Source organism: Canis lupus, chromosome 1 (genome assembly GCF_048164855.1).
Source record: "Canis lupus baileyi chromosome 1, mCanLup2.hap1, whole genome shotgun sequence".
In the NCBI taxonomy this organism is placed as follows: Eukaryota; Metazoa; Chordata; class Mammalia; order Carnivora; family Canidae; genus Canis; species Canis lupus.
The window spans coordinates 93015192-93039807 of record NC_132838.1 but is presented as its reverse complement, the minus strand read 5'-3'; the positions used below and the strand labels follow the sequence as shown (position 1 = coordinate 93039807).

The window sequence follows — 24616 nt, the reverse complement described above, 5'->3', positions numbered from 1 at the left end:
TTTGTTTTCTTCTACCTAATTCACATTTTCATTGAGGGTGTAGCCTTGAGGTCTTGGTTTCACGGAGGGGTTTCAGATTATAATTCTCATCTCATGAGGTCCGAGGCTTTGTCTCCAGTCTCCAAGTGGCCATTAAATTGAAATTCTAGCTTACTAAGGAATGGTAGGTTTCTCTTTTCAACATTGGTTTACTTCTTTTTGACTGGGGCTTTTGTTCTTTCCTCAGTCTAAGAATTTCCCTTACTTTCTGGCCAGCTCAGCAATGCATTTAATAAGCTGTTTTAAAATACTTTATCCAGAGTTTTTTAGGTGTTTAAGGATGTTTATTCAGCTTACTTGCCCCACTATACAATCAAACAATGGGAGAAAAAAATAGGCATAAATCTAGACAATGTAAAAGTGTAATGTAAATTTGAAAAATAAATAAAATCTGGCTCGGAGTCTGCCTGGGAATCTCTTCCTCTCCCTCTGCCTCTCCTGATTGTTCTCTCTCTAAAATAAATAAATAACTCTTAAAAAGAAACAAAAGTTGTGAATCTCCACCCTTATCTCACATCCTATACAAAAACTAATTCGAAATTTGAGACAGAGCACATGAGAGAGAGAGTGAGAGAGAGAGGGTGAGCAGGAGCAGGAGCTAAGGGTGAGGGAGAAGCAGACTCCCCACTGAGCAGGAAGCCCGATGAGACTCCATTCCAGGTCCCTGAAATCATGACCTGAGCCCAAGGCAGATGCTTAACCGGCTGAGCCACCCAGGCACCCCTGGAAAAAAACACTGTTAACAACTTTTATCTTTAGTTCCTCTGGTAGTTCAAATTTAAATAGCATCTATTGATATTCTACAATGAAAGATGAAAATTTTACCCTATTTTCTCTTTCTTCATCCTTTTTTTCTCCCTAACTCCAATTTTTCATGCCCTGGGAGAAATACTTGATATATATATATATATATATATATATATATATATATATATATATATATCTTACATCTAAACTGTGTTAAGAACTCTTATAACTCAGTAAGAAAAGAAGCAACTCAAAAGTAGACAAAACATCAACAGTCTTTTACAAAGAGGATACACAGATAGGCAGTAAGCACATGCAAAGATGCTCAACACGAGTAGTCACTAGGGAAAAACAAATTAAAACCACAATGAAATTATTACTACATATCCATTAGAATAACTCAAATTGAAAAGATATTTTAATCCTTGCTAAAAGGGTTGGTAAGGGTGCGGAGCAACTAGAACCTTCACACATTGCTGCTGTGCATACAAAATGATAAAGGCACTCTGGAAAGCATTCCAGCAATTTCTTATAAAGTAAAAACATACACTTATCATGACACAGAAATTTCACTTCTAGGTATCTACTGGAGTGAAAGGAAAACATCTGTCCGCAAGAACACTTATATACACTCATAGAAGCATTATTCATAATGACAAAAATCAGAAAATGAATTGTAAATATGTCCATACAATAGAACACTACTCAGCAGTAAAAATAAATGAATTACTGATACACACAAAACATGGATGAATCTCAGAAATATCCTGACAAGTAAAAGAAGCCAGACCAAAAAGAAAAAAAAAGAACTCCAAAACTTTAAATATTGTATGTTTCCATTTATATGATATTCATTCTAGCAAAGGGAAAATATAGTGACAGCAGATCAAAGGTTTTCCTGGGGTTCGGTATAGGGGGTGAGAGAAGATTGATTGCAAAGAACCACAAGGGAACTTTTGATGGTGATAGAAACGTTCAATAGCTTGATTATGATCGTGGTCAAATGACTGCATGTGTTGCTAAAATGTACCTAATTGTATGCTTAATATGGTTGAATTTTATTCTATGTGAATTATACCTCAATAAAGCTGTTTTAGAAAAGGAACATGCATTTATTTCTGCCCTAAGATGGCATAATACTGAGTATGAATGTACCTTATAAATGTCTCTGTTAGCTGGAAAAATTGGTTAGAAGGAGGAGAAATTAAAAACCGCAGTAGGTACAGGGGTAGATTCATTTCAAAATCCCGTCCTAATAAAGCTATTCTTGAGGATCAGTACTATCTATAGCCTGAAAGCAAATTGTGTAAGAGACATCATAGGTCCTTTGCCTTCTGTGTTCTGCCTTCAGAACTTCTTACTGCAAGTGGATAAATGGTTCTCTTATTTATTGCATTATTTCTTTATGGAATTACAGTGTGTTAATATCCTCTGAGTAGATCCAATGGCCTTTCTGAAGCCTTTTATGTGGCCAGATGGGAAGGGAATAGAACAATCTCCACTGGTCCAGTTTTTTTCTCTTTCCAAACATTAAAAAAAATCAAGATGCCCTTAAAATCCTTTTTTCTCCAGTTTCTCTAAGAGCGAGGTTAACAAAGCCCAGTAACACTCTTAGAGCTCTCCTGCTGCTACAGGGAGTGCAACAGAGGCTGTCACCATAAGGATTGACTCCTGGCTGAGAGCTGAGTCTTTCTCAAGAGGAATCTGACAATTAAGTGCAGAAGTTGCCCCTGGATCGCACCAAAGATTATCCCAGCTGGGGTTCTGGAAAGGGCTCCAGCGGAATATGGCCAAGGGGAAGCTCCTTTTGTGGCACAGATCTGAAACACCTTCTTGCCCTATGGGGCTGATCACAGCCCGATAACTACAAAGCAAATGCATCTTAGACTTATAGAGCTTTATGAGAGGCCAAAGTAAAGTTTTTTTTTTTTTTTTTTTTTTTAAATTAAGTTTAGAAAGAGGCACGATTTGGGTCAACAAAATGGTGGCAGAGTTGAGGCTAAATTAAGCAGTGAAAATAAGATTATAGATGTGTGCACAAAACTTTGCCAAAGTGTTGCATTTCATTTGCTCTCCCTCCTTTGAAAGACCTTGTAGCACTGTTGTAAAATCAAATACGATTCTCTTCTTTTAGGCTATAGTTTTCAAAAATAACCATGTTACCCATCAACGGGACTGTTGGGTGGAAGACCAGTCTAGAGAAGACGGCTCAACACAAGTGACCAGATTCTTAGTCTGATTTAAACCCTGAACTCTACAACTGTGTTGTTTAGGGAAAAGTATGTAATCTCTGTCTGTTTCCTTATGGAGGATAATCATAGTACCTACATAAAGAATTGTTAACAGGATTAATTAAAATAATACATGTTAAAAGCTGAGAATAGTACCTAGCACCTGGAAGATGCTCGTATTAATTAGGATTCATTTCAACTGGGAGACTGAAAACAAGGTGGCTGTGATTTTTTTTTCCTCCTGTGAAACACAGATAATACAGGGCAGTATAGTGGTCTCACAATCAGTAGGGACTTAGTTTCCCATTCTGTTATGGTTAGGTGCTTGGCTTGGTCCAAATTTGTGGCCCCCTAAACTAGGGGACCTGAGCAGCAGGATGGAAAAGGGGATGAAAGGAAAAAGAAGCAAAGCAAAGCAAGGTAAAGATTTCTTAGAAAGGGTCCTAGGAACAGTTCTGCTTACATCCCACTGACCAGAACGAGTCCTCATCTAGCTTCAAGTGAGGCTGGAAAAGGAGGTCTGAAAGGTCATTTTATGGAAAGCGTCCAGCAAAAACAGAATTTTTGTTAGGATAGGGGAAGGGGAAAAGATAACTAACAGTCTGTCCGGTGCTTCATAAATGCTAGCAATGATTATTACTTTGTTAACCAGAAAGCTCCCAGCTCAGTCTCCAGACCAGAGTTCTTCCAGCTTGTGTGGTTTCTCTATGGGTGTCTCTACCTGAATGGGCCATTGAAATTTGCATTTTCCCATTCTCTTTTCACCTTTCTAATGTTCTGCTCAGAGTAAGTGTAATACTGTCCTTTTCTTATATTTATGCTACACTCATAATCTTGAGATTATTTTCTAATTTATTCCTTGTCTTTCTTTTTCAACGAGTCTGTTACATAGTGAATTAATTATCTTCCCCCACCTTGCATTTCAATATTTGAACTCCTGACTCCTAGTACCTCAGAATGCTGTATTTGGGGACAGGCTCTTTCATTAAAATGAGTTCATTTGGGCAAGCCCTAATCCGATACGACTGGTGTCCCTATAAAGACAGGTTTAGGACATAAACACACACAGAAGGAAGACTCCATGAGGACACAAGGAGGAGGTGGCCACCATCTACAAGCCAAGGAGAGGCCTCAGAAGAAACCAATCCTGCTGACACCTCGAGCTTGAACTTCTAACCTCCAGAATTTTGAGAAAATAAGTTTCTGTTACAGGCAATCAGTCTGTGTGTTATGGTGGCCCTCACAGAGGAATACATAGCTGTGATCTCATTTCGTGGCATGAAAGTCCCAGGAGAAAATAGATCACACACAAGAAAGAGGGCAACTTTGAAGAGATTTGAAGTACAGAGGGCTTGGTGGGTGTAGGGGGGCCAACCAGATTATGCATCAACCTAGAGACCACTCAGGCTGTTTTCACCCCTAAACCCAAAGGTACAAGGGGAAGAAGGCTTTATCAGAATCTTCAGTAGAGGGATGCAGCTATTTTGAAGCAACATTGTAGGGAGGGAAGCAGGGTAATAATATCAAGACCTTACCGTCCTCCTCCCTGATTCTAATCTCTGGCCATTGGTACCCACTCGTGGAAACCAGAAAGCATGGAATCCAATGAGGTGGTCTATGAAGGTCAGCCTTCTAGAAAGGAGGATAAAGAAGAGTAGAGAATGAATGAATCTGGAGGAATAAAAGATACCTAGTACCAAGAGGAACATTGACTTTAGTTTTTGGTATCTTGCTTACTTCTTCATTCCCTATCTGCTCTGTTTGGCACCCCCTGCCCCCCCAAAGTGCCTGGGGTAATCCCTGAAGCATACATAGGATACCATCAATAAGTACTTGGGAACTGAGTATTTTTCATGCTCAGTAACTTTCATATATTGTCAGTTTTTCCCTTCTACCAGTTGTCAGAAGCTATCTCCCATTATTCTTAGTTACAGCATTAATGCAAGCCTTAACTACAATTTACCTCTAAAACTATGACCTCCCTCATAGTTTCTTCTTGGTCCATTCTCCACAATGAAAAAAGGCAAGCAGAGCAAATCAACTCACAAGCCATAATACTTAAAAAAAATCCTAAGTTCATATTTTCTGGTTCCATTTTTTTCCTTCTCTCACCTGTATATTGATTCATTTTTGTTGGCATCAGATTAAGAGTGTTTGCAGGGTTGAGTTTGCATTGACTTCTTTTCCAAAAGTGTTAGAACTCCCAGCCTACCTTGCCTGTTTCTGCCTGGTAAGTATTGTATCCTTTGAGGTCTACAATACACTTTTAGGATGTTTCTTTCTCAGAGATGGTTGCCCAATATAGTAGTGTGATTTTTTTTTCAGGAAATGCTAATAAGCAATAATGTTTTGATTATACAACTAAGTTGACTTAAAAACATTCTTATGAGAATTTTTATTGGGATACTTTCCTAGTTTACAGAGAAACGGAGTCTGCCTCAGCAGTGTGAATGTCTACTCAGATAAAGCTCCATTTCAGATCTGTTTATTTATGCATCATTCAGTTCTGGCATCTCTATAGCTGGTTCCTTAGAAGCTGATGTATTTTCTGGCTTTTCCAGAAACACAGTGCTTTGTATTACATCATTGGGTCACTGAATCAGTACTGACTTGAAAGAAAATGACATGGTTATTTTATGCAATTTTACTTTTTATCTTTTTGATTTAATTTCAGGAAGAATTTAATCTTAAAAAAATTATTCACTTTCAAAAATAGGCATGTTTAGCCTTATGAAAAATCCCTTGTCAGATTTTTATATATAGTTTTAAATTATTCACATTCATATTTCTTGTCTTTCATCAATCTTCAACCAAATTGGTGTTCTTCCTTTAAGGGTTAGTTCTTGTGGGTGAAGAATGATATCACATTTAACAAGAAGTCTATAATTATTGTGTCACACATTTGAAGCTACAAATAGGGTATCCTGGCAATGTAAATCCAACTGTCTTGATTTTTATGTGTAACTTTATAATGAAGTAAAGAGTGTAGTGGCAAGTTAGGGTACTGAGTTCAAATACATTTAAGTCATCTCAAAATAATTTTTCTATTTCTCAATTACATTAGTTTTTTCTCATCTTTATGAAACCAGTATTTGAAGTTTACTGTATTTTTGTTATCTCAGTGGGTTTCCATATTTTTTGGTTAATTAACACTCCCTCCACTTCTCATAGGAAGAAGAATAAATTAAGAGATGAATTGTGGGGGATCCCTGGGTGGCTCAGCAGTTTGGTGCCTGCCTTCGGCCCAGGGCGTGATCCTGGGGTCCTGGGATTGAGTCTCACATCAGGCTCCCTGTAAGGAGCCTGCTTCTCTCTCTCTGCCTGTGTCTCTGCCTCTCTCTCTGTGTATCTCTCATGAATAGATAAATAAAATCTTTTTTTTTTTTAAAAAGAGATGAATTGTTTTAAATTCAGTTTTCCTGCTATATTTCAGGGCCATGTTCAGGAGTCATATATTTTTCAAGCTTCTCTGAAAATGCTGGTGATCTTAAAAAAAGGTTGACGTCAAAATATAAAAATAAAGCTTCAGATCAAGATAAGCAAATACTTAATTAGATGTCTACAAACTTACCATTATGTTGTTTGTACCTCAGTTCTTAGTTATGTATATTTTATGTGGTATATGAGTGCATTTTACTATGTTTGGTATGATGTGGGGCTGGAGGTGTCCAAAACCAAATTCTAGTAAGTACTTCTCTGATCTAGGAGTCTTAAAAATGACTTTAATCTCTTTTATGGGAGAAAATTCTAGATAAAATTTCAAACAGTGCTTGGAGGCAAGTTTTTTAAACATTCCACAGTGCAATGTATATTTTTGTGTTTCCTGTCTCTCAAAATGAAAATGTTTCTAAGCAAAACAAAATATTTGGAAAAAATATTATGCACATAAATTCTCTTTTTAAAACAAAACAAAACAGCATTGAGGGGTGCCTGGGTGGCTCAGTCGGTGAAGTGTCTGCCTTCAGCTCAGGCCATGATCCCAGAGTCCTGGAAGCAAGCCTGGCATGATGCTCCCTGCTCAGCTGGGAGCCTGCTTCTCCCTCTCCTCCCCACTGGTGCTCTCTCTCACTATCTCTGTCTCTTTCAAATAAATACATAAGATCTCTAAAAAGAAAGGAAAGAAGAAAGAAAGAAAGAAAGAAAGAAAGAAAGAAAGAAAGAAAGAAAGAAAGAAAGAAAGAGAAAGAAGAAAGGAAGGAAGGAAGGAAGGAAGGAAGGAAGGAAGGAAGGAAGGAAAGAAGGAGGAAGGAAGGAAGGAAGGAAGAAAGAAAGGAAGGAAACTTTTTTAAAAAAAGAAAAGAGGCATCAAGGGGGGCACCTGGGTGACTCAGAGGTAGAGTGTGTCTGCCTTTGGCTTAGGGCATAATCCTGGGGTCCTGCAGGGAGCCTGTGTCTCTGCCTCTCTCTCTCTGTCTCTCATGAATAAATAAATATTAAAAAATAACAAAAAATGGCATCAAGAGACACATTAATGTAATTAGAATAAGTGATCTAGTTTTTCCTTATTTAGTGGCTGAGGTAAGTTGGTAAAAAGTATTTACAAGGGTGAAAAAAATTCAGTTATATGCTTTAACTGTTGGCATAAGCATTAAAAAAACTATTTAAATGTAGGCTTTATGAGGTATTGTGATGTTGGTGGGGGGAGGGTGAGATACTTGACATGTTCCAGGGGGAAGATACTTTTAGTATATTTAAATAGGAATAATGGCCCTACAGGAACTTGGGAGATGTTTTTTTTTTTTTTTTCCAGACTGTAACTTACATTAAAGAGAGAAAAAAAAATAATAAAGGGAGAGAAAGAACCAACTTAAAAAGCATTTCTTTGTTAGTTAAAGAGTGGATCGAATAAAGTCACATTTTTGATAAAGAACTTTTGATAATAATTGAGTAAAAATAAAATACTTGTCAGCATACATTGGTGACAGTAATTGCTGATGAAGTTATAAGAATCTCTAACACAGTTCAAATTCATTATCTTGTAAAAATATACCTATGGTTTGTAAAATTAAGAAATGTTGGTAGAAGTATATATTAAATTTAGTATTTACTCCACCAAAAATTTTTCTTAATTCACAGAAGTCTTACAAGAACATATGTTTATTCCCCTGTGTGCCATGTCTGAAAATCCATGAAAACTAGAGTTTTAGAATTGAGATCATTCACCATTTAGTCCTTGATTTACAAACCTTTTCTTGCACCTCCAGCAGCAGCGAGTCTTAATTGTTACTTAGAGAGTTTATATGACTTTCCCAACCTGGTCATAGAGTTAGCATTAAAATCTCTCAAATACTCCTAGTGTTACCTCAGAATAAGATTATATGATACCCAACACTTTTAAGATATTTCCATTCCAACAGGGAAATAGGAAAAAAAAATCTCTTTAATCATTTGGCATTCACTTAAGCCCTCAAAAGCAATTCCTTTGGTTTCTAGATGTATTCAGGATTGTAACGTGGCAGATCTTGTTTCTTTGAGCGGCAAATCAACATTATCTACCGTATGGTCACATTTAACACATTTTTGAGAATTTGCCAAGGATAATTTTACTATCTATTACTTATCCTTTTCTCTGCAGTGTTAAATAAAATGTTAAGGAAAAAGTGGGTTCAGCTGGGTAGGTAATAAGTACATCTATTAGTGATTTCCGGGGTTTGGGGGCAGGTATTATTGACATATAATGCATATATAATGTGCACTTATACAGTTTTGACAATTGTAACTACACATGGAAATACTACTGAACACAAAATCTAGAACAGCACTCTAATAGAAATTCTGCAAGGGAAATGTTCTGTAGCTGTATGGTCCAATTTGATAGCCACTAGTCAAATGTGGCTACAGAACACTTAAGATGCCGCCAGTGTGAGGGACACTTGGATGCCTCAGTTGCTTAAGTGTCTGACTCTTGATTTTGGGTCAGGTCACAATTTCAGAATTGTGAGATCAATCTCTGTTGGGTTCTGCACTGGGTATGGAGTCTGTGTAAGATTCTCTCTCTTCCTCTGCCTGCCCTCCCCCCAAAATAAAGTTTGAGCAATGTCGCCAGTGTGACTGCCGAACTGAATTTCAAACTTTAATTTTTATTAATTGACAATTAGATTTTTCATAGCCATATGAGGCTAGTCACTACCAAGTTGGACAGTACAGAATTCTATCACTTTAGATTGTTCTCCTATGCACTGCACTGTTCTAGTCCATCCCATCTCATCATCTTGCCATCACTAAGGAATACTAAATACAGATTCGTTTTTCCCTGTCTTGGATTTTTTGTAAGTGGATTCATACAGTATGTCCTCTTTATGCTTGACTTCTTTTGATAATTATCATCCACGTTGTTTTATGTATTATTAGCCAGTTCCTTTTAATGACTCAGTAGTATTTCATTGTATGAAGGTATCACAACTTGTTTTTCCATCCTCTTATAGACATTGGGCTGTTTTCAATTATATTTATTTTTTAAAAAGTATGTATGTATTTGATTGATTGATTGAGCATTGAGTGGGGAGAGGGGCAGAGGGAGGGAGAGACCATCTCCAGTAGACTCCATGCTGAGCACCGAGTCCCACACTGGGCTCAAAATCACAACCCTGAGATCATGACCTGAGCTGAAATCAAGAGTTGGATGCTTAACTTAGCCACCCAGGACCCCTCCAATTATTTGATTTTCATGTTGCAAATATTGTATTTGACATTCTGCATCCCTTTTTGAAGAGAAAAAGCTGTATGTGTGTATTTTGGTCTTGAGAAAAGTTAGTCAACGTGGGATTCTATTCTATTATCATCTTTCTGTGCCAGGGTAAAAATTCAATTCCTTTTTATTTATAAGGATGGACATACTTCAGGATTGCTGAGTAAACATCTGGTTTGTATTACTTAAAACACAATTGGAAAGACCAATCCACCAGAAGAAAAAAATATCGCAATGTTTTTATTTTTAATTGGTTGCTATGTTTTTAAAACCAAAATATATTTTGGGTGAGGATGGGTAGATTTGGGGTTTCTCCAGAGAATAGTGGCAAATTATGTATAGTTTTGAGTTACCTTGGCCTTTACCAGTCCCTATCATGTTTTTTAAAAATATTTATTTGAGAGAGAGAGAGAGAGAGAAAGAGCGCATATGGGGGGAAGTAGCAGAGGAAGACGGAGAAGCAGACTCCCCATTGAGCAGGGAGACAATGCTGGGCTGGATCCCAGGATCCCAAGATCATGACCCAACTGAGCCACCCAGGTGCCCCTCTATCATTTTTGATAATTTATTTATCTTCAGAACTTCAGATCTAGTAAAGGCAATTGATAATCTAGTAGTCTAATTCCTCAGTGCACTGCATATCATAAGTACTCAATAAATACTGGTTGAAATGAAACTCTTCACATATGAGAATTATGACTTTAGGTATCCTTTAACCAAAGAAAATCACATATTATAATCAAATGAAAAGTCTGAAACAGGAGTGGTTTCTGCTTCATACAAGGCTTCACCACAAATTCAGTGGTAAGCTGTGACAAACCAATGTGTTAATTTTCAAAACTCTCATACAGTTTTTCAGAGGTAAACCTGTCCCCATCAGTATTTTATCTTTTCATAGGCAGCTTTTCCTTTTACAAGCATTAATGTTAATTTATTAGTTCTTGAATATGCAGCAGATATCAATAGGAGGAAATAACCTAATGACAATATCGAAGAGGAAATTTACCCTTAAGAATGATTTATAATGTATTCATACATAATCGGGGCTTCATATTTTTCAAGTGATGCAGATACAAACATGTTAAATGATGTCTCTGCCAGTCAGTCCAAACTGAGAGCAGAAACAATCCAAGTTCAGAGGACACAGCATTCTAAATTCACAGATACCGACTTTGAGCATTTTACAGACAAGAACTATGTCTGGCCCATTGTAGGTACTCAACAAATAATCATTGCATTGACAGTTTACTGCATTTGTCCGGAAATGTAAAGTATTTTTTGGTTAGGTGTCTTTTCTTATTGAGCCTCGTGTGTATTGCTTGTAACAGGTGATAAATGCTAGACACTGCCAGGTCGGTTCTGTGACTCATGTAATTTATTTCTGAAATATATGTACAACATATGTGAAATTGCATCTGTGTTGAAAAATGACCAAAAAGCAGATCCTATCAGAACTGACTAGAGGTAAAGGCATTTCTGGATCCCTTCATAATTAGTTACCACATAAAACAATACATATACAGTCCAGCATGTTTCTGGATTTAGAGCTTGAATTGGTGGCTTGGTTATTTGAGTCAGTGTGGTGGTAACACTGAAAATTTTCCTTTTCTTTTCTTTTTTTTTCTTAAGATTTTATTTATTCATGAGAGACACAGAGGGAAAGGCAGAGAGAGACCCAGGCAGAGGGAGAAGCCGGCTCCCTACAGGGAGCCAGATGCGGGACTCATCCTAGGACCCCAGGATCATGCTCTGAGCCAAAGGCAGATGCTCAACCACTGAGCCACCCAGGCGCCCCTGAAAATGTCTTATTACAATAACCTCATGATGGTGTTAGAAGTCCTACCATCAATTCTCCTAAAACAGGAAAAAAAAAAAACATTCTAAAAATCCCAACGTTTTAAGAATTCAAGAAATTTGTCTATTCCTTTTCAGGAAAAGGCCAAATCAAGAAGTAGGTAAAAAAAAAAAAAAAAAGTCTCTAAGCAGCTTATAAACCTAATGTTACAATGTCCTCACATAAAGGTCATACACTACAGTTTTTCTAAGAGTTCCTCAAAAGTACCTATTTATACTCTTGGGACACAGTTGTGCACAAGCTTCATTATGTGGTTTTCTTGCCTGCAGATTGAAAGCGGTCAATTAAAAGGGTGGGGAGGACCTGAGAGCTGTGCTCCCTGACAGCAGTTGAGAAGCACGAGCTGACAGCCAGGGAAGGGACAGACAAAACTGTAGCAAGCAATGCAGCTTAAAAAAAAAAAAAAAAAAAAAAAAAAAAGGCAAAGCTATTCAGTGCTTGCTGTGTGGTGCGAGCGAGCAAACTGCCCTGCGCAGCAACACGAGAATAGAAGACTTACATCTGTCAGTGCAATGAAATGAATATTCATACTGATTCCCAGTTTTCACGCAGCTGGAACGCATACCTTATCTTCCACGTGCATGTGTCCAAACTACTATTATTCCCCATCTGGAGACTTCGAAGGACTGTTGGTCTCCGCATTGTCATTTGCCTTATAGCCTAAAAGGGTCCCGGTGGGTCACGAAACCTTCGCGCTTCGGCACTGTGCTCACCACCGCTCACCGATTCCGTGGACGACCCAGTAGGGTGAACCTCCGTGGAGGCGGTATCCGACCCCCGACGGCAACATTCACTTTCTTCAACCTATTGTTTAAACAGTGGCTTCCTAAAATACCCTGCTCGGAAAATTCCGCGACCCAGAGCCGTAAAATAACACCGCTATTAAGACTCTGTGCCCGGTTCCCCTCAGAGAGGAGCCTGCGTCGTACCTAACCGTGGTGCGGGGCGGATTAGAGGAGATGATGTGTGTGGGACACTGAGCGCGAAGAGCTCGGTAATGGTCGCTGTCATGATTTTAGTCCTGGGAATTTATGTCGGCCCAAATCCCTAACTTTGCGGGCGCAAAAATTAAGCCTCCCGCGAACTGGCCTCCTTAGGCTTCTAACGTTATTGTCTCGGGTAAGCGGCTTCGCCGGCGGTGCTGGGGGCCGGGCTGCGGCGGGCTCGGGGCGGGCTCGGGGCGGACCGCGACGCGGGGACCGCGGGAGTCGGCAGCGCTGGCGCGGGGAGCCGGCGGCGAGCGAGCACACCCGTCGCCGAGGAGGCCGTTCGTCCACGCGGCCGCAAACACGAGACCCCAGGCCGCGCGGGTGCTCCTCGGGGCCCACGGCGAGGCAGGTGTCGGACGCCGCTCCCGCCGACTTGGAAGAGGGGACAGCGCCTGACTTCGGGGCGGGCGGGGCGGGCGGGGGGCCGCGAGCCGGCCCAGGTGGGAGTCGCCGCACCCCCAGCGCCCGCCGCCAGCGCACCGCAGGGCACCGGCCCTTCCTCCCGCGGGCACGGGGAGAGCCGCGGCCCTCGGCGCGCGCCGGACCCCCCCGCCCCCGGCCCCGGCCCCGCGCGGCCCGGGGCTCGCCGGCCCCTAAGATGGCGGCCGAGACGCTCGCTCGCTCGCTCGCTCGCACGCCGCCCGCGCTGCTCGGGGCCGGGGGCCGCAGGGGGCGGGAGCCGCGGGCCGGGCGGCGGGCGCAGGCGGGCGCAGGCGGGCGCGGGCGGCTCGGACTCCCCAGTCCGCCGCGGGCCCCACAGCTTCGCAGCGCCCCGAACACGCTGGAAGCCAGGAGGCGGATGCAACTGGGAACACCTCCACCTCCGGCGCTTCAGAAACGAAGGAGAAAAAAAAGGAAAAAAAAAAAAAAAAAAAAAAAAGCCAGGAAAATGGGGAAAAAAAAAAAAAAAAAAAGGCGAGAGAACGGCGGCACATCCGGGACTCTCCACCCGCCCCGCCCCGGAAATGACGTCTCAGGCCGGGAACGGGGGAGGAGACCGCTCTTCAAAGTGGATTCCTTGCCCGCCGCAGCTGGTCTCCCCACAAAGTGTCAGGAATCGCCCTCCACGCCCCCCCCCCCTCCCCGGTGCCTCGCTACCCTGTCGCGGCTCTGGGGCTTCTCTGCACAAAGCTGGCTGCTGGGACCGGCGGCCGTCGCCTCGCAGACAGTACCCCTGGCACCCCCATCCACCCCCCGGGTCCCCCCGCTGCCTCGTCGGCGCGTGCAGTAAGCGTCCCTCCGAGGGGACTGTGGGGTGACTCGCCCCCGGCCGGCCCGCGCGCAGCTCGCCGGCGTCCTTCCTCGGAACCCCGCCTCGCACTCCCCGTGCCCCCCCGCGGCCCCCCCTCCGCTGCGCCGGCCGAGGCCCGGGGCTGTCCGTCACGGTGCTGAGCCCGCCCCTTCCGGCGGCTCGCCGGGCCCGCCTCCTCCCCTCTTCCCTCCCCACCCCTCCCCGTGCGAGTGTCTCCCTCTCCCTCTCGCTCCCTCTCTCTCTCCCTCTCTCTCTCTTTTGTGAGTTATAGCAACCGTTGCCTTGTGAATCAAGCGCCATAGTCACCGTAGTCCTGGCGACTGTTACCCATCAACAACAACTACTCCTCTCCTCCTCCTCCTCCTCTTCCTCCTCCTCCTCCCCACCACCACCATCTCCATCACCCACCAACAACACCACAATAATCCACAGCCAAGGTGAATATTCTTCGGTCTCTACCTGTGTGTGGGAGCGTGTGGCGGCGTGTGGACGCGTGTGTCCGTGCGTGTGTGTGTGTGTGTGTGTGTCCGTGTGCGCGAGCCGAGCGTGGCTGTGCGGGGGTCTCACTCCTGACACCGGGGGCCGCCGCCGCCGCCGCCGCCGCCGCGCCGCCGCCGCCGCCGCCGCCGCCGAGGGGCTCGGAGCCCGGAGCCCGGAGCCCGGAGCCCGGACCCGGAGCCCCGGCGTGTTTACAATGGACCGAGCGCGCCGCGGCGGGCTCGGGGGTGTGGGCGCCGCGCAGCCCCGGCGGCCCTGGGCGGCCGCCGCGCTTCAGGGATGGAGCGGGAGCGCCGGGGGCTGCGAGCCGAGCGGGAGAGGGAGCCACGCGTCCCCGCCGCCGATGGGGGAGCTCTCCCCTAGGTCTGCCTCCGAGGAGGAGGGTCAGGTGAAGCGGCCAGCCTGGCTTTCTTTCTTCCTTTTAATTTCCTTCTTTTCCGAAGCTGCTGGTTTCCTGCTTCTCCCCAAACCGAAATAGCAGCGGGTGTCGGGGGCGGCCGGGGGAGAAGGGGGGGCGGCGCAGGGGGGGGCCCAAGAGGTGGTGGTGTTTTGTTGTTGTTGTTGTTCACTTGTGGGGCCTTGTGAGGGGTTTTGTTATTTTTATCCTCGTACAACGGTGAACTTTTTTTCCCCCACCGCCTAATTTCTTCCTTGTTGCCCCTCTTTGCCTGGTGCTCAAAGGGGCTCCCCTGCTTTTTGGCCATCATCAGCTGCACGGTTTCTGTTTTTTTTTTTTTTTTTGTTTTTCTTTTAAAACTGTGTTTTCTTTGTGCTGCAAACAGTCTTAATATCCATTCAGCACTCTTCCCTCCTCGTCCCCCCCCTTCTCTCCCCCCCCCCCCCCCACACCCCTTGCACACACATTGAAACCAGGGGCCTCTGCGCTGGGCTCTTTGCTGCACTGGGAAAGATATATTTTTTTTTTTAAACAAGTCTCTCTTCTGCCTTTCTCTCTTTTTGGGGTGTGTGTGTGTGTGTGTGTGTGCGCGCGCGGCGCGTGTGTGCTTGTGATTTAAACCAGATGCAGGGCATCTGTGATACTTGGGTTAGTAGTTATTGACAGTGCTTTATCTTTCATGTGCAGATGGGAGGGGTAGTAGTGAGGTTCCATTTCACTTTGATGAACCTCCTTCCCCACCGTGGAGTGTTAACAATTTTCATTGTGGTTAGGAGACTCTGTGTGTGAGAAAACAGGGAAAGGACCTAAGGAAGCTTTGTGAGAACTCAGTGTACAATGTTATTTTGTGACAGTTGTAAGACTTTAAAGAGTTTTTTTTTTTTTTCCTTTCCCTCCTCCTCCTCCTCCTTCATCTTCTCTGTTCCTTTTCCTTTGAGAGTTGAAATTGAAGTCAAGTTGTTCATAAAGAATGTATGAAGCTTCTCAACTTGAAACGTGTGTATATTTCACTTTCTTTGTGGTTGTTAAGATTCAGGCATGTGTGTACTTAACATACTCTTTTTTGTTTACTTTCGAGTTTTCTTTGGACAGTCACTTAAACCTGCTGATGAGAGAGAACTTTTTTTTTTTTCTTCTTTCAAGTCTGTCTTTTAAAAATCTATTTTTCTCTCTAGATTTGAATACTTATCAGTCCTCAAGTAGTAGGGCTCTTGGCTAGAGGTAACCCAATTTTACAGATCCTGTAAATTTGTTCATTTTTCAGCCTAACGTTTAATTAGTAGATTATTGGTAAAGAGTTTGATAATGAATGTGTGCTAAAACAGATATAACGTGCTATTATATTTGCACATATTGAAGTTTCCAATTTGGAATTTTAAAATACGTATTTAAACAGTCTTCTTTCTCACAGCAAACACGTATCGATTTACCTAACAGAGCAGCCTGCGAATAATGTGACAGTATTAATTATTCTTGAGATTGTCAGTGAGCAGGCTGGGTAATTGTAACGCTATTAAAGCTAATATTTTGTAAAGTAAGAGTTGGGGTTTTCAAAAAACTTTTCCTCTTTTGATTCATTTCCTTGTGATTGCTGTTTTAACTGGGGGTGGAAGAAATCTTTCTCAGACCACTCAGATTTCTTTATATTTATTTCCCAACCTGGGTTCCATGCAAATCCCTAATACTAACTTGTATTTTTTTTTTTTTTTTTTCTGTTCAGATGAGTGTCAAATGCCTGAACACTTTTGGATGGTGAAGCTCCTGGGTCCTATAAACTCTCTCTGAAGTTAATAGGAGTTTTACTGTCTTAAGACAGTTTCAGACCTTATGCCACTTTCATAATAGGTTTTCAGCTGAGTAGATTATATGCTATAATGTTATGGATTAATATTTTTATTTGCAGTGTCCAAGAACTTTTTTGTGGCATTTTACTTGTTACAGTTATCTCAAGTTTTCTGTAGTTTAGAATTTTCATTCACAAGTTGATTTGAGAGGAGAACTTAAATTGAATTCTATTACCCATTTTTAAAAGCACAGAGGTGATATGAAAGTTGCCATTAGAAATGCTTTGGACTCAAATATGTCAGCATTACTTATATGAATTGAGTAAATAGTCACCAGAAATACTAACATAATGATGAGTTTTAAAATTTAACACGGGGATGAATACTTAGTTAGCATTTAGTTTCTTCATCCTGTGATCTTTTTCCTAGGAAGGACTATATTATGTATTGGCATTCACCTATGTTCTCAGCTTTTAGACTAATTAAAATCTGTGAAAGTGACCATGCTTTAAAATGAAAAGTATTAAGTAGGAGTTACTTATAACTAGTTTTGAATAGCTAAATATCTGTGATTCATTGTATGTCATAATGCCTATCTCAGTCTTTTGAGATTGTTTTGCCTGTGAATTTCATTAAATGGAGTAGGCATATTTATGTAGTACATTTACATGCATAATATAGTAAACTAAAATGCATTCCTAAAGTGCATCTTTCTACAATGTTTTCGTTATATGTGGTAGTTATGCCTAATTTAAAAAATAACGTTATTTCTCTAGTATTCAGATAATCTTGTACTCAGGTACTCAAAAGGTTTATACAGTATAAATTTAACGTGTTTTAACCGTAAACAAATATTTTGTGTCCTAAACAAATTCAATGTGGTAAATGTTTTACCAGTTAAAAAAATGAATGAATCAGTAGTCTAGATTCAGTGTATTATGTAAATGATGTTACTTATTGGTAACATTGTTTATTCTTGAGAAAGCTGATGTTGTGAGTGCTTTTCTCTAAACTTCCGACTGTGGAGTATGCTTTTGCTGTTCAAATTTTAAGGTGTAAAAGAGTGTGTGTGTGTGTGTGTGTGTGTATGTGTGTGTGTGTGTGCGCCTTAAAAGGGTGAATGTAGCATCATGTGTATGAGAAGAGTTAAAAAAAAAAAAAAATCTTTCCTGAACAGGCTAATGGGAATGTTACTTTGTTCTTGTTATGTATAGTGAGACTGTGTTACAAGAAATGAGAATACAAAAGTAAGCTTTTAAAATTGTGAAGAGTCTTCAAGGAAGTAAACCTTTAAATTAAAAAGAGTCTACTAGTTGTTTGTGTGTTTGCTTTTATGCTGAGCATTAGACAAAAATGCTCTGCATCCAATTACTTAAAAAAACCAACTTAGTTTCCCTGATGGAATCATTTGTTGTTAACTGTTCGGTATAGATTCCCAGTGGCCATGGACAAACAAGATTTTAAATTCCTCTCTGTTCACAGGTGCATAGTGTTCCTCTATTTTGGAAATCCAAGATTAAGTGGATTTGACTAAATCTAGCTTGTTAGGGGACAGATGGCTGCTTTAAACAGGTGTCACTTTCATTTCTAGTGCATTGTGTTGGGACTTCCAGTGGTTCACAAAAGGGCTGTTTGAAGCAGGTGGCATCCTTTGCTTTTGTCCTTAGTAAAATATACTTTTGGAGTTAATTATTTTCCTAGGAAGTTCTTTTTTTTTTTTTTTTTTTTTTAAAGTAGAAGGTTGAACTATTCAAATTAAGATTCATAATTTAATTAACATGACTTATTTCTGGTTATCACTCTGTTTTCAAGCTGTAAAAGTTGCAAATCCTTTCACAAAACACTTACAAAGTCTTAAAAGTAGTGGTAAATTCCCTTTGATCCAGAAAAAGTACTTAGGAGCACTTTATACAATCAATCAAAATGATTTGAAGCAAAAAGCCAAGGAATATTTAAATAAAGTGAAATTTGGTTAACATAACAACTTAACCTTTTAAAGAATTTTTTGACAGCATTATTTTAATTTGAATGATAAGTGTTAGAAACCAGTATTGTTTTTGTTTGTTCATCATTTTAAATATTTTCAAACTAAAACATTTTCCTAACCTATTTTGATCGTTACTATAACATTTCTAGTGGTCTTTTTAAATGAAAATTGTTTTTAAGCATTAATGTTTATAAATATGTATTGGAGTAAATAAAGGAGTGTCAACCTATTGATTTCTAAGGTTCATTTTTACTTTGATTCTATCCCCTTTTTGTGGGAATTTTATACATCTTATAACAGATGCACCAGAGGGTGCTGTGCTGTTTGCAACATGAGATTATCATCACTAAAAATGTGAACTGATTAGAACTTTTATTTAAAGAAAAAAATTTAATTATATATGCATTCAAGCGTATAATAGCCTTATTTCTATTGAGTTTAAATTTAATATGCTGTCTTAATTGGCAGTTTTGTACCAAAGCCTTTCTCTGTCCTTGTATAATATATATTAGCACAACATAAAATAATATCAAGATTGATATCTTTGGCATGGTTTGGATCTCAGCATTAGTCCTTTAGATATATACATTGATCATCTTTCTATGTAGGTATGTCAATCTCTGCCTCCAAAATTTAGGTTAACCTGAGAATCATGCTATTTTGACAGTATGGCTCTGTACTCTATAAATTGGGTATTGTTGGCACATATTGATATATTGCATGTTCTTAAAATATTTTTATATGGCATAATATGCTTTTATAGTATGATTTTTAAAAACTACCTAAAAAATATAAGTGGTAATAATGGTTGTCAGGCTAATTAAATCAACAACAATAATAATAGTTAAAAATTGTCTGGAGAATTCAGTCCCCACTTGATGCTTCTGGAGTAGTCTTATTTGAATATTTAATTTGGCTCTATTATCTGAAAAGTTTTAGATTCTTTGCCTTACTCTGTGCCATAGACTTTAAACCAGAAGTGTTGGTTACTGTTTTCTGTATCTGAATGTTTGTTTAGTGTGTGTGTGTGTTTTTTTGTTTTTTTTTAGGGCAACTATTGAATCCAATCTCTTGGGCTCTTTTTGCATCTTACCTCTTTTAGCATTTTATACTGTAAAAGACAAATACCGAACCAGCAGTAGTCATTGTCTTTCTCAAGTAAGCTTAGGAAGATATATGTTTTTTCTCCAGATAACTGATTTATGGATTGATTTATCTATACTGTTATCCTACATTAAACTACAGTCAGCAAAATGTGAAATTTTTTTAAAATACCTTTATAAGACGTGTTGGAATGTCACAGGATTAGAAACATCGTAGAGAATAACTTTTTAAACCCTAGTTTTGTTAAAATTGGCTAGGCATTTTTCTTTTACATTGTAGTCTTAAGAGTTTACTGGTTAGTTTCTGCCAGTAAGATTTTTAAAGTGTGTTTTATGAGATTGTTTCAGAAGTTTCATAGTTCGTTTTTTTTTAAGATTTTATTTATTTAATCATGAGAGACACAGAGAGAGACAGAGATATAGGCAGAGGGAGAAGCAGGCTCCCCATGGGGAGCCTGGTGTGGGACTCCATCCCAGGACTCTGGGATCACACCCTGAGCCAAAAGGCAGATGCTCAACCACTGAGCTACCCAGGTACCCCCTGAAATTTTATATTTTATATCAAGGTACAGGATGTACTTAATGAAAACAAATCAGTTAAAAATAGAAATCTATATAGAGTACCAAATACGTATATGTTTTGTTCTTTAAATGGAGTGATGGGATAAGGATAAGTGTATTGGTTAAGAACACCGGCTTTAGGGTAGATTTCAGACGATCTTTTTAGCTGAGGGACCTTGTATAAGTTATTGAACTCAGTTTTCTCATCTGAAAAGTAGGATCCATTGTTGCCTGCCTTACAGGGTTTTGTGAAGATTGATGATAATTCATGTAATGTGCTTTGCTCAGTATTTGGTACAGAATATATGCTCAATGCATATGTTGATTCTTACTATAAGGGAATACTTTTCAAATCTTTTTGCCATCTAAGAGTTCTTTTAACATGTTCCTGATCATCTCAGCGGGCCCTAAGTTTTGAAAGATTTTCTACACTCAGTAAATAACTATTCTCTCCTCTCCCACCTTTAAAAATAAATCAAAGACAGGAAGCTGCCAACCACAGGTTTGGATTACTATTTGATAACCTGTCTTGTTATTAGACTGAATTAGTAGCATGTTAGCCCAAAGCTTTTTTAGTTTTACTCTGCTGCCTTGTTATAATGGCATCCTCTTACTGCATTTGGACAAATCTCCCAGTCCAGGGATCTCAGACTGAGAGCTAATAATGCAACATTTCATAAACTCTTACAATTCCCATTGTCCATTTTGTTGTCCAATTTATATTTTCCTTTTTACATCGGTTATCCATGAATTCATTTGAAAACATTTTGTGCCCTTTTTATAGACTTATAAAGTTATATAAAATGTAGTCATTAATATATAATGACAATAAATAGCTGTATAAAGATGAGTTCATCGAGGAATTATTCTGCAATTTTATAACGTACTGCTTGGAATTGTTATCTTACTAAGGGTAGAAAAATGTGTGAGGTCACCACTTATATACCTGTAGCAATAAGTAATTTTGGAATAATTTGCCAACCCCAGTCTTGAGGTATAAAGTAATCTTAGAATGTTGTGCAGTAAAACGTAATGTGAAATTATAGAGGAAAAATGTCATCTTTAGTGCTCTTTCTTTGGCTCTCAACGATGTTGAAAGAAACAGTTGGCTGCTCTGCTGTCTCTAATGTTGCTATCTAGTAATTTGCTATATATCTTTTTTCCTAAGCATTTTGACTGAGACTGATTCCCCCCCCACCCCATTTTAGAGTGATTTAGATTAGATAGTCCTGATCTTTCTCAAACTGGAGATGTGATTTATACATCCCAGTGGAAAGCTGACTCAATCCTGCATGTCATCTTGTTTTGCTGAAGCATTTGTGTAATGCACAAGTTTTCTGCTTGCCTTCCTCATCTTACCTGTCCTCCTCCCTCCTCCTGCTAAGTAATTATATTACTCCTTTTACATTGGTTTTATAGACAATTAGCCCCAATATATGAAGCAGGCAGACTCTCAGCTCAGCCATCTCCTCTGCTGCTTTTTTTCCAGTGATGTTCACACACGTTTTAAGAGGAACTTTTGGGTAAAAGCCAGGGAACGTGACTTAGATGGCAAGGTTATACCGTCATTATTTTCTTACAGGTTCTATCTGACTGCCCTCCTGAACAAATACATATCCTTGTTCCACTAATGATGTAACCTGAGCATGATTTTGCTTCAGGAGGCTCCCATCCTTGTTCTGGCTATGCACTTGGGCTCTGGCTAAGTGCTTTAGTTTAAATCTCTAGTTTAACCCCAAAATATTATGTTTGCACATCACATATGTTTGCCCATTGCTGACTCTTAATCCCTAGATACTCCTTTCTCACTACTTTTGTTAGAAGCTGTAATATCCAGTCAGTACTGCTTGCCTTTGCTTTGCCCAGTCAGGACTACCAGAGGTTCTTGATCCTTCCTATTGAGGCAGAAATGGGGAAGAGCTAGTAGGCGCTGAGCCCAGGAAAAGAGTGAGGTGGCTAGCCTGAAAATGAAAGTGCATCAGCTGGCAAGAGGAGACAGATGCGGGGAGGAATAATGTGGACGGAGAGAGGAGAGAGGGGGATGACCCTCAGAAACAAAGGGTGTTCAAAAGTGCTGGCCAAAGGTCGGGACAGAGGTGAGAACACAGGTCTGTTCTGGGACTTGTAGTACCAGTAACTCTAAAACCTGAGTCTGCTTGTTTCAGCCCTCCAGATCTCAGTTTCTCCATTTGTGAAATGAAACAGGGCTATGTGATCTCTTAAGCCCTCTGATCACTAATAGTGGAGGATTCCATGGCAGGATTGGCCCTGGGAAAAGGGAGACATGATGGTAACAGGGAGCCAGGAATTGGTGTTTCCTTGACCGATGGACTGAGAGGCTGGTATTTTGCTTGCCTCTTCTTTCTTCTGCTCAGAACAACAGAGAAGGAAAACCCAGAGCCTGGGTCTTGTGTAATGGCCATACCTCCGGCGCAGTGTCAGAAGGTTCCACCATTTCAGTGCCCCCCCCCCCCCCCCCCCCCCAGGGAGCTGTGGCCAAGTGCCCTGGTTTGCTCACCCACATAGGAATGAGCTGAGTCTCACAGCTTGAGCTCCTGCCGAGCCAGCTCCTCTATGTCTGTGTGCCAGACAAGTGTCTGACAGTTGGGGCTCCTGCCTGTTGCTCACCATTGAGATATTTAAAATGGGACATAATTTTCCAACTCTGTGGATAGGCATTTTGATGGAGGGAGAGAGAGGGAGGGAGGAGATGATAGTGTGAGCTCTCTCATCAGAAGCCATAATAAAATTCAGGTTTCTGTTTATCTCATTTTTCAGCATTTCTCCCCCAGTTATTATAGCCTTGACTTTTTCTTCTCTTCATGCTATTCAGCTGCTTTTGAAAAGAACTAAAGTCCTGTCAAGGAGTCTGGGCAAGTGCCTTTGGATTACTTTGGGGCCCTGCTCTGGGAAGCATTCCCCTCATCTGTGCTCGTATTCTTTTCTGTTTTTCCATTGGTGATACTTACTACACCCTCCCCCCCCCCCCGAATATTGTTTATACTTCAATAAGCATTCTTTTTATTCAGGTTTGGTGGCAGAAAAAATAATTGTGTCTTTTGATCAAGTATGCCCTTTCACAAAATTTTACCTTAATGTCAATGTGGCAGCTAGGCCTGAAGGTTTAAGAGCATTGCAGACTGCAGAAGGAAGCATATTTTGCATTAGTTCAAGCTAAGTCGTGAGTTCTGCTGTATCTCACCTCTTTTACCAATTTCATAAGTGTATGAAAGATTAATAGATTGTAATTATTGTTGCTTTTAAAACTATTTTGAACATTTGTTTTTTTTATTGATTTGTGTATACATATTCAAGTGTCTGAGCCATGTCCAGATTCCAACTCTTGATAGCATTTTACAGTTTCAAATGTAATCGCTATCATTCTTAAACTGTATCTGGCCACCTTTAGTCTCAGTCAACAGTTTATTTTAATAATGCAGAACCATTTTAGAAAGTTGTTGCTTGTCGCTTGTGTCTTCCTTCCATGCTTTAGTTGTGGGGCGGTGGGTGAGGGAGATTACTGGAGAGAGGCAGGAAGAAGAGATACATGTAGAAATCATCCTGCCCTCTTTGTTAAATAGCAGTGCGTTGCATACTTACACAGTTCTTTTTCCTGGACTGTGAAGTTTTGGTGGGAGTGGGGTTTGAGGTGGAAACTGGGGACATGGGCAGGGGGAGACAAGTGTCTCAGGTCATCCAGTGTTTCTTCCAGTTTTCTTTGCTTTCCAGCTGTTGTGTTATACAGACTACATGTACTTTTGTGAGGACAATTCCTTTATATTTATCAGTGATCCTTTTCTTCTTAAAGACTGCCTCTATGTGTATATGTCTGTCCCTGAGTACATCAGTGAGTGTGCAATAATGTCCTTCTAAGGAGCCTGTGTTGTGATTTGGTCGTGTGTGTGTGTGTGTGTGTGTATATGTATATATATATATATATATATATATATATATATATATAATTTTTTTTTTTTTTTTAGAAAGGTAGAAATAAAAGAGAGGGGTATTGAGAAAGTCTAGTTTGTGTGCCAAATAATGGAAATGACATCTCAGTTCCACCTCTCTATATTTTGCTTTGGTAGATTGTTTTGTGAATGTATTTTTTGCAGTAGAATCTAGGTTTTTCTTCCCCCTCCTCCTGTGTAGGCTGACATTTTAAAGAACCAAAGAGTATAATCCGTCACATCAGGCTTTTTTGTTGATTGGCACCTGATTATGTCTGATGACAGTCTTGGAGATGAGTTTTAATGAAGTGTCAGTGTAAAGGTCATTAATGGAAAACACATGACAAGATACTATACTAGTGGTCTTAGAATCACCTTTACCATCTTAAATGTACAGTATGTGTTTCGATGTGCCATAATGAAACCCAACAGGAAAAACTAATACACAGACACCAGATAAAGTTAGATTCTTTGCTTTATAACAACCTCATATTGCATGTTCTAAAGGACACTTTAAAACATTTTGTTTAAAAAGTCATTT

At 40.4% G+C, this 24616-nt stretch overlaps 2 protein-coding genes across 28 annotated transcripts in view; one reads left to right on the top strand and one right to left on the bottom strand.

Annotated features, from left to right (window-relative positions):
* Nucleotides 1-14408, bottom strand: part of LOC140640509 (uncharacterized) — a 56991-nt gene extending 42583 nt beyond the window's left edge. For 3 of the 15 annotated variants that reach the window (XR_012037290.1, XR_012037286.1, XR_012037287.1), the window contains exon 1: nt 12126-12767. Coding sequence is in view for 4 of the 15 variants with exons in the window: in XM_072840023.1 (XP_072696124.1) it covers nt 4553-4649; nt 12126-12208 (180 nt within the window). In the remaining 11 variants the exon portion in view is untranslated. Of the gene's footprint in view, nt 1-4552; nt 4650-12125; nt 12928-14260 lie in introns of those variants that run through there. The other 12 variants (XR_012037277.1, XR_012037278.1, XM_072840023.1 and 9 more) reach the window with 12 other exon arrangements.
* Nucleotides 14010-24616, top strand: part of RFX3 (regulatory factor X3) — a 288425-nt gene continuing 277818 nt past the window's right edge. For 11 of the 13 annotated variants that reach the window (XM_072839975.1, XM_072839876.1, XM_072839901.1 and 8 more), the window contains exon 1: nt 14010-14238. The gene's annotated coding sequence lies outside the window, so the exon portion shown is untranslated. Of the gene's footprint in view, nt 14239-14557; nt 14688-24616 lie in introns of those variants that run through there. The other 2 variants (XM_072840013.1, XM_072839961.1) reach the window with 2 other exon arrangements.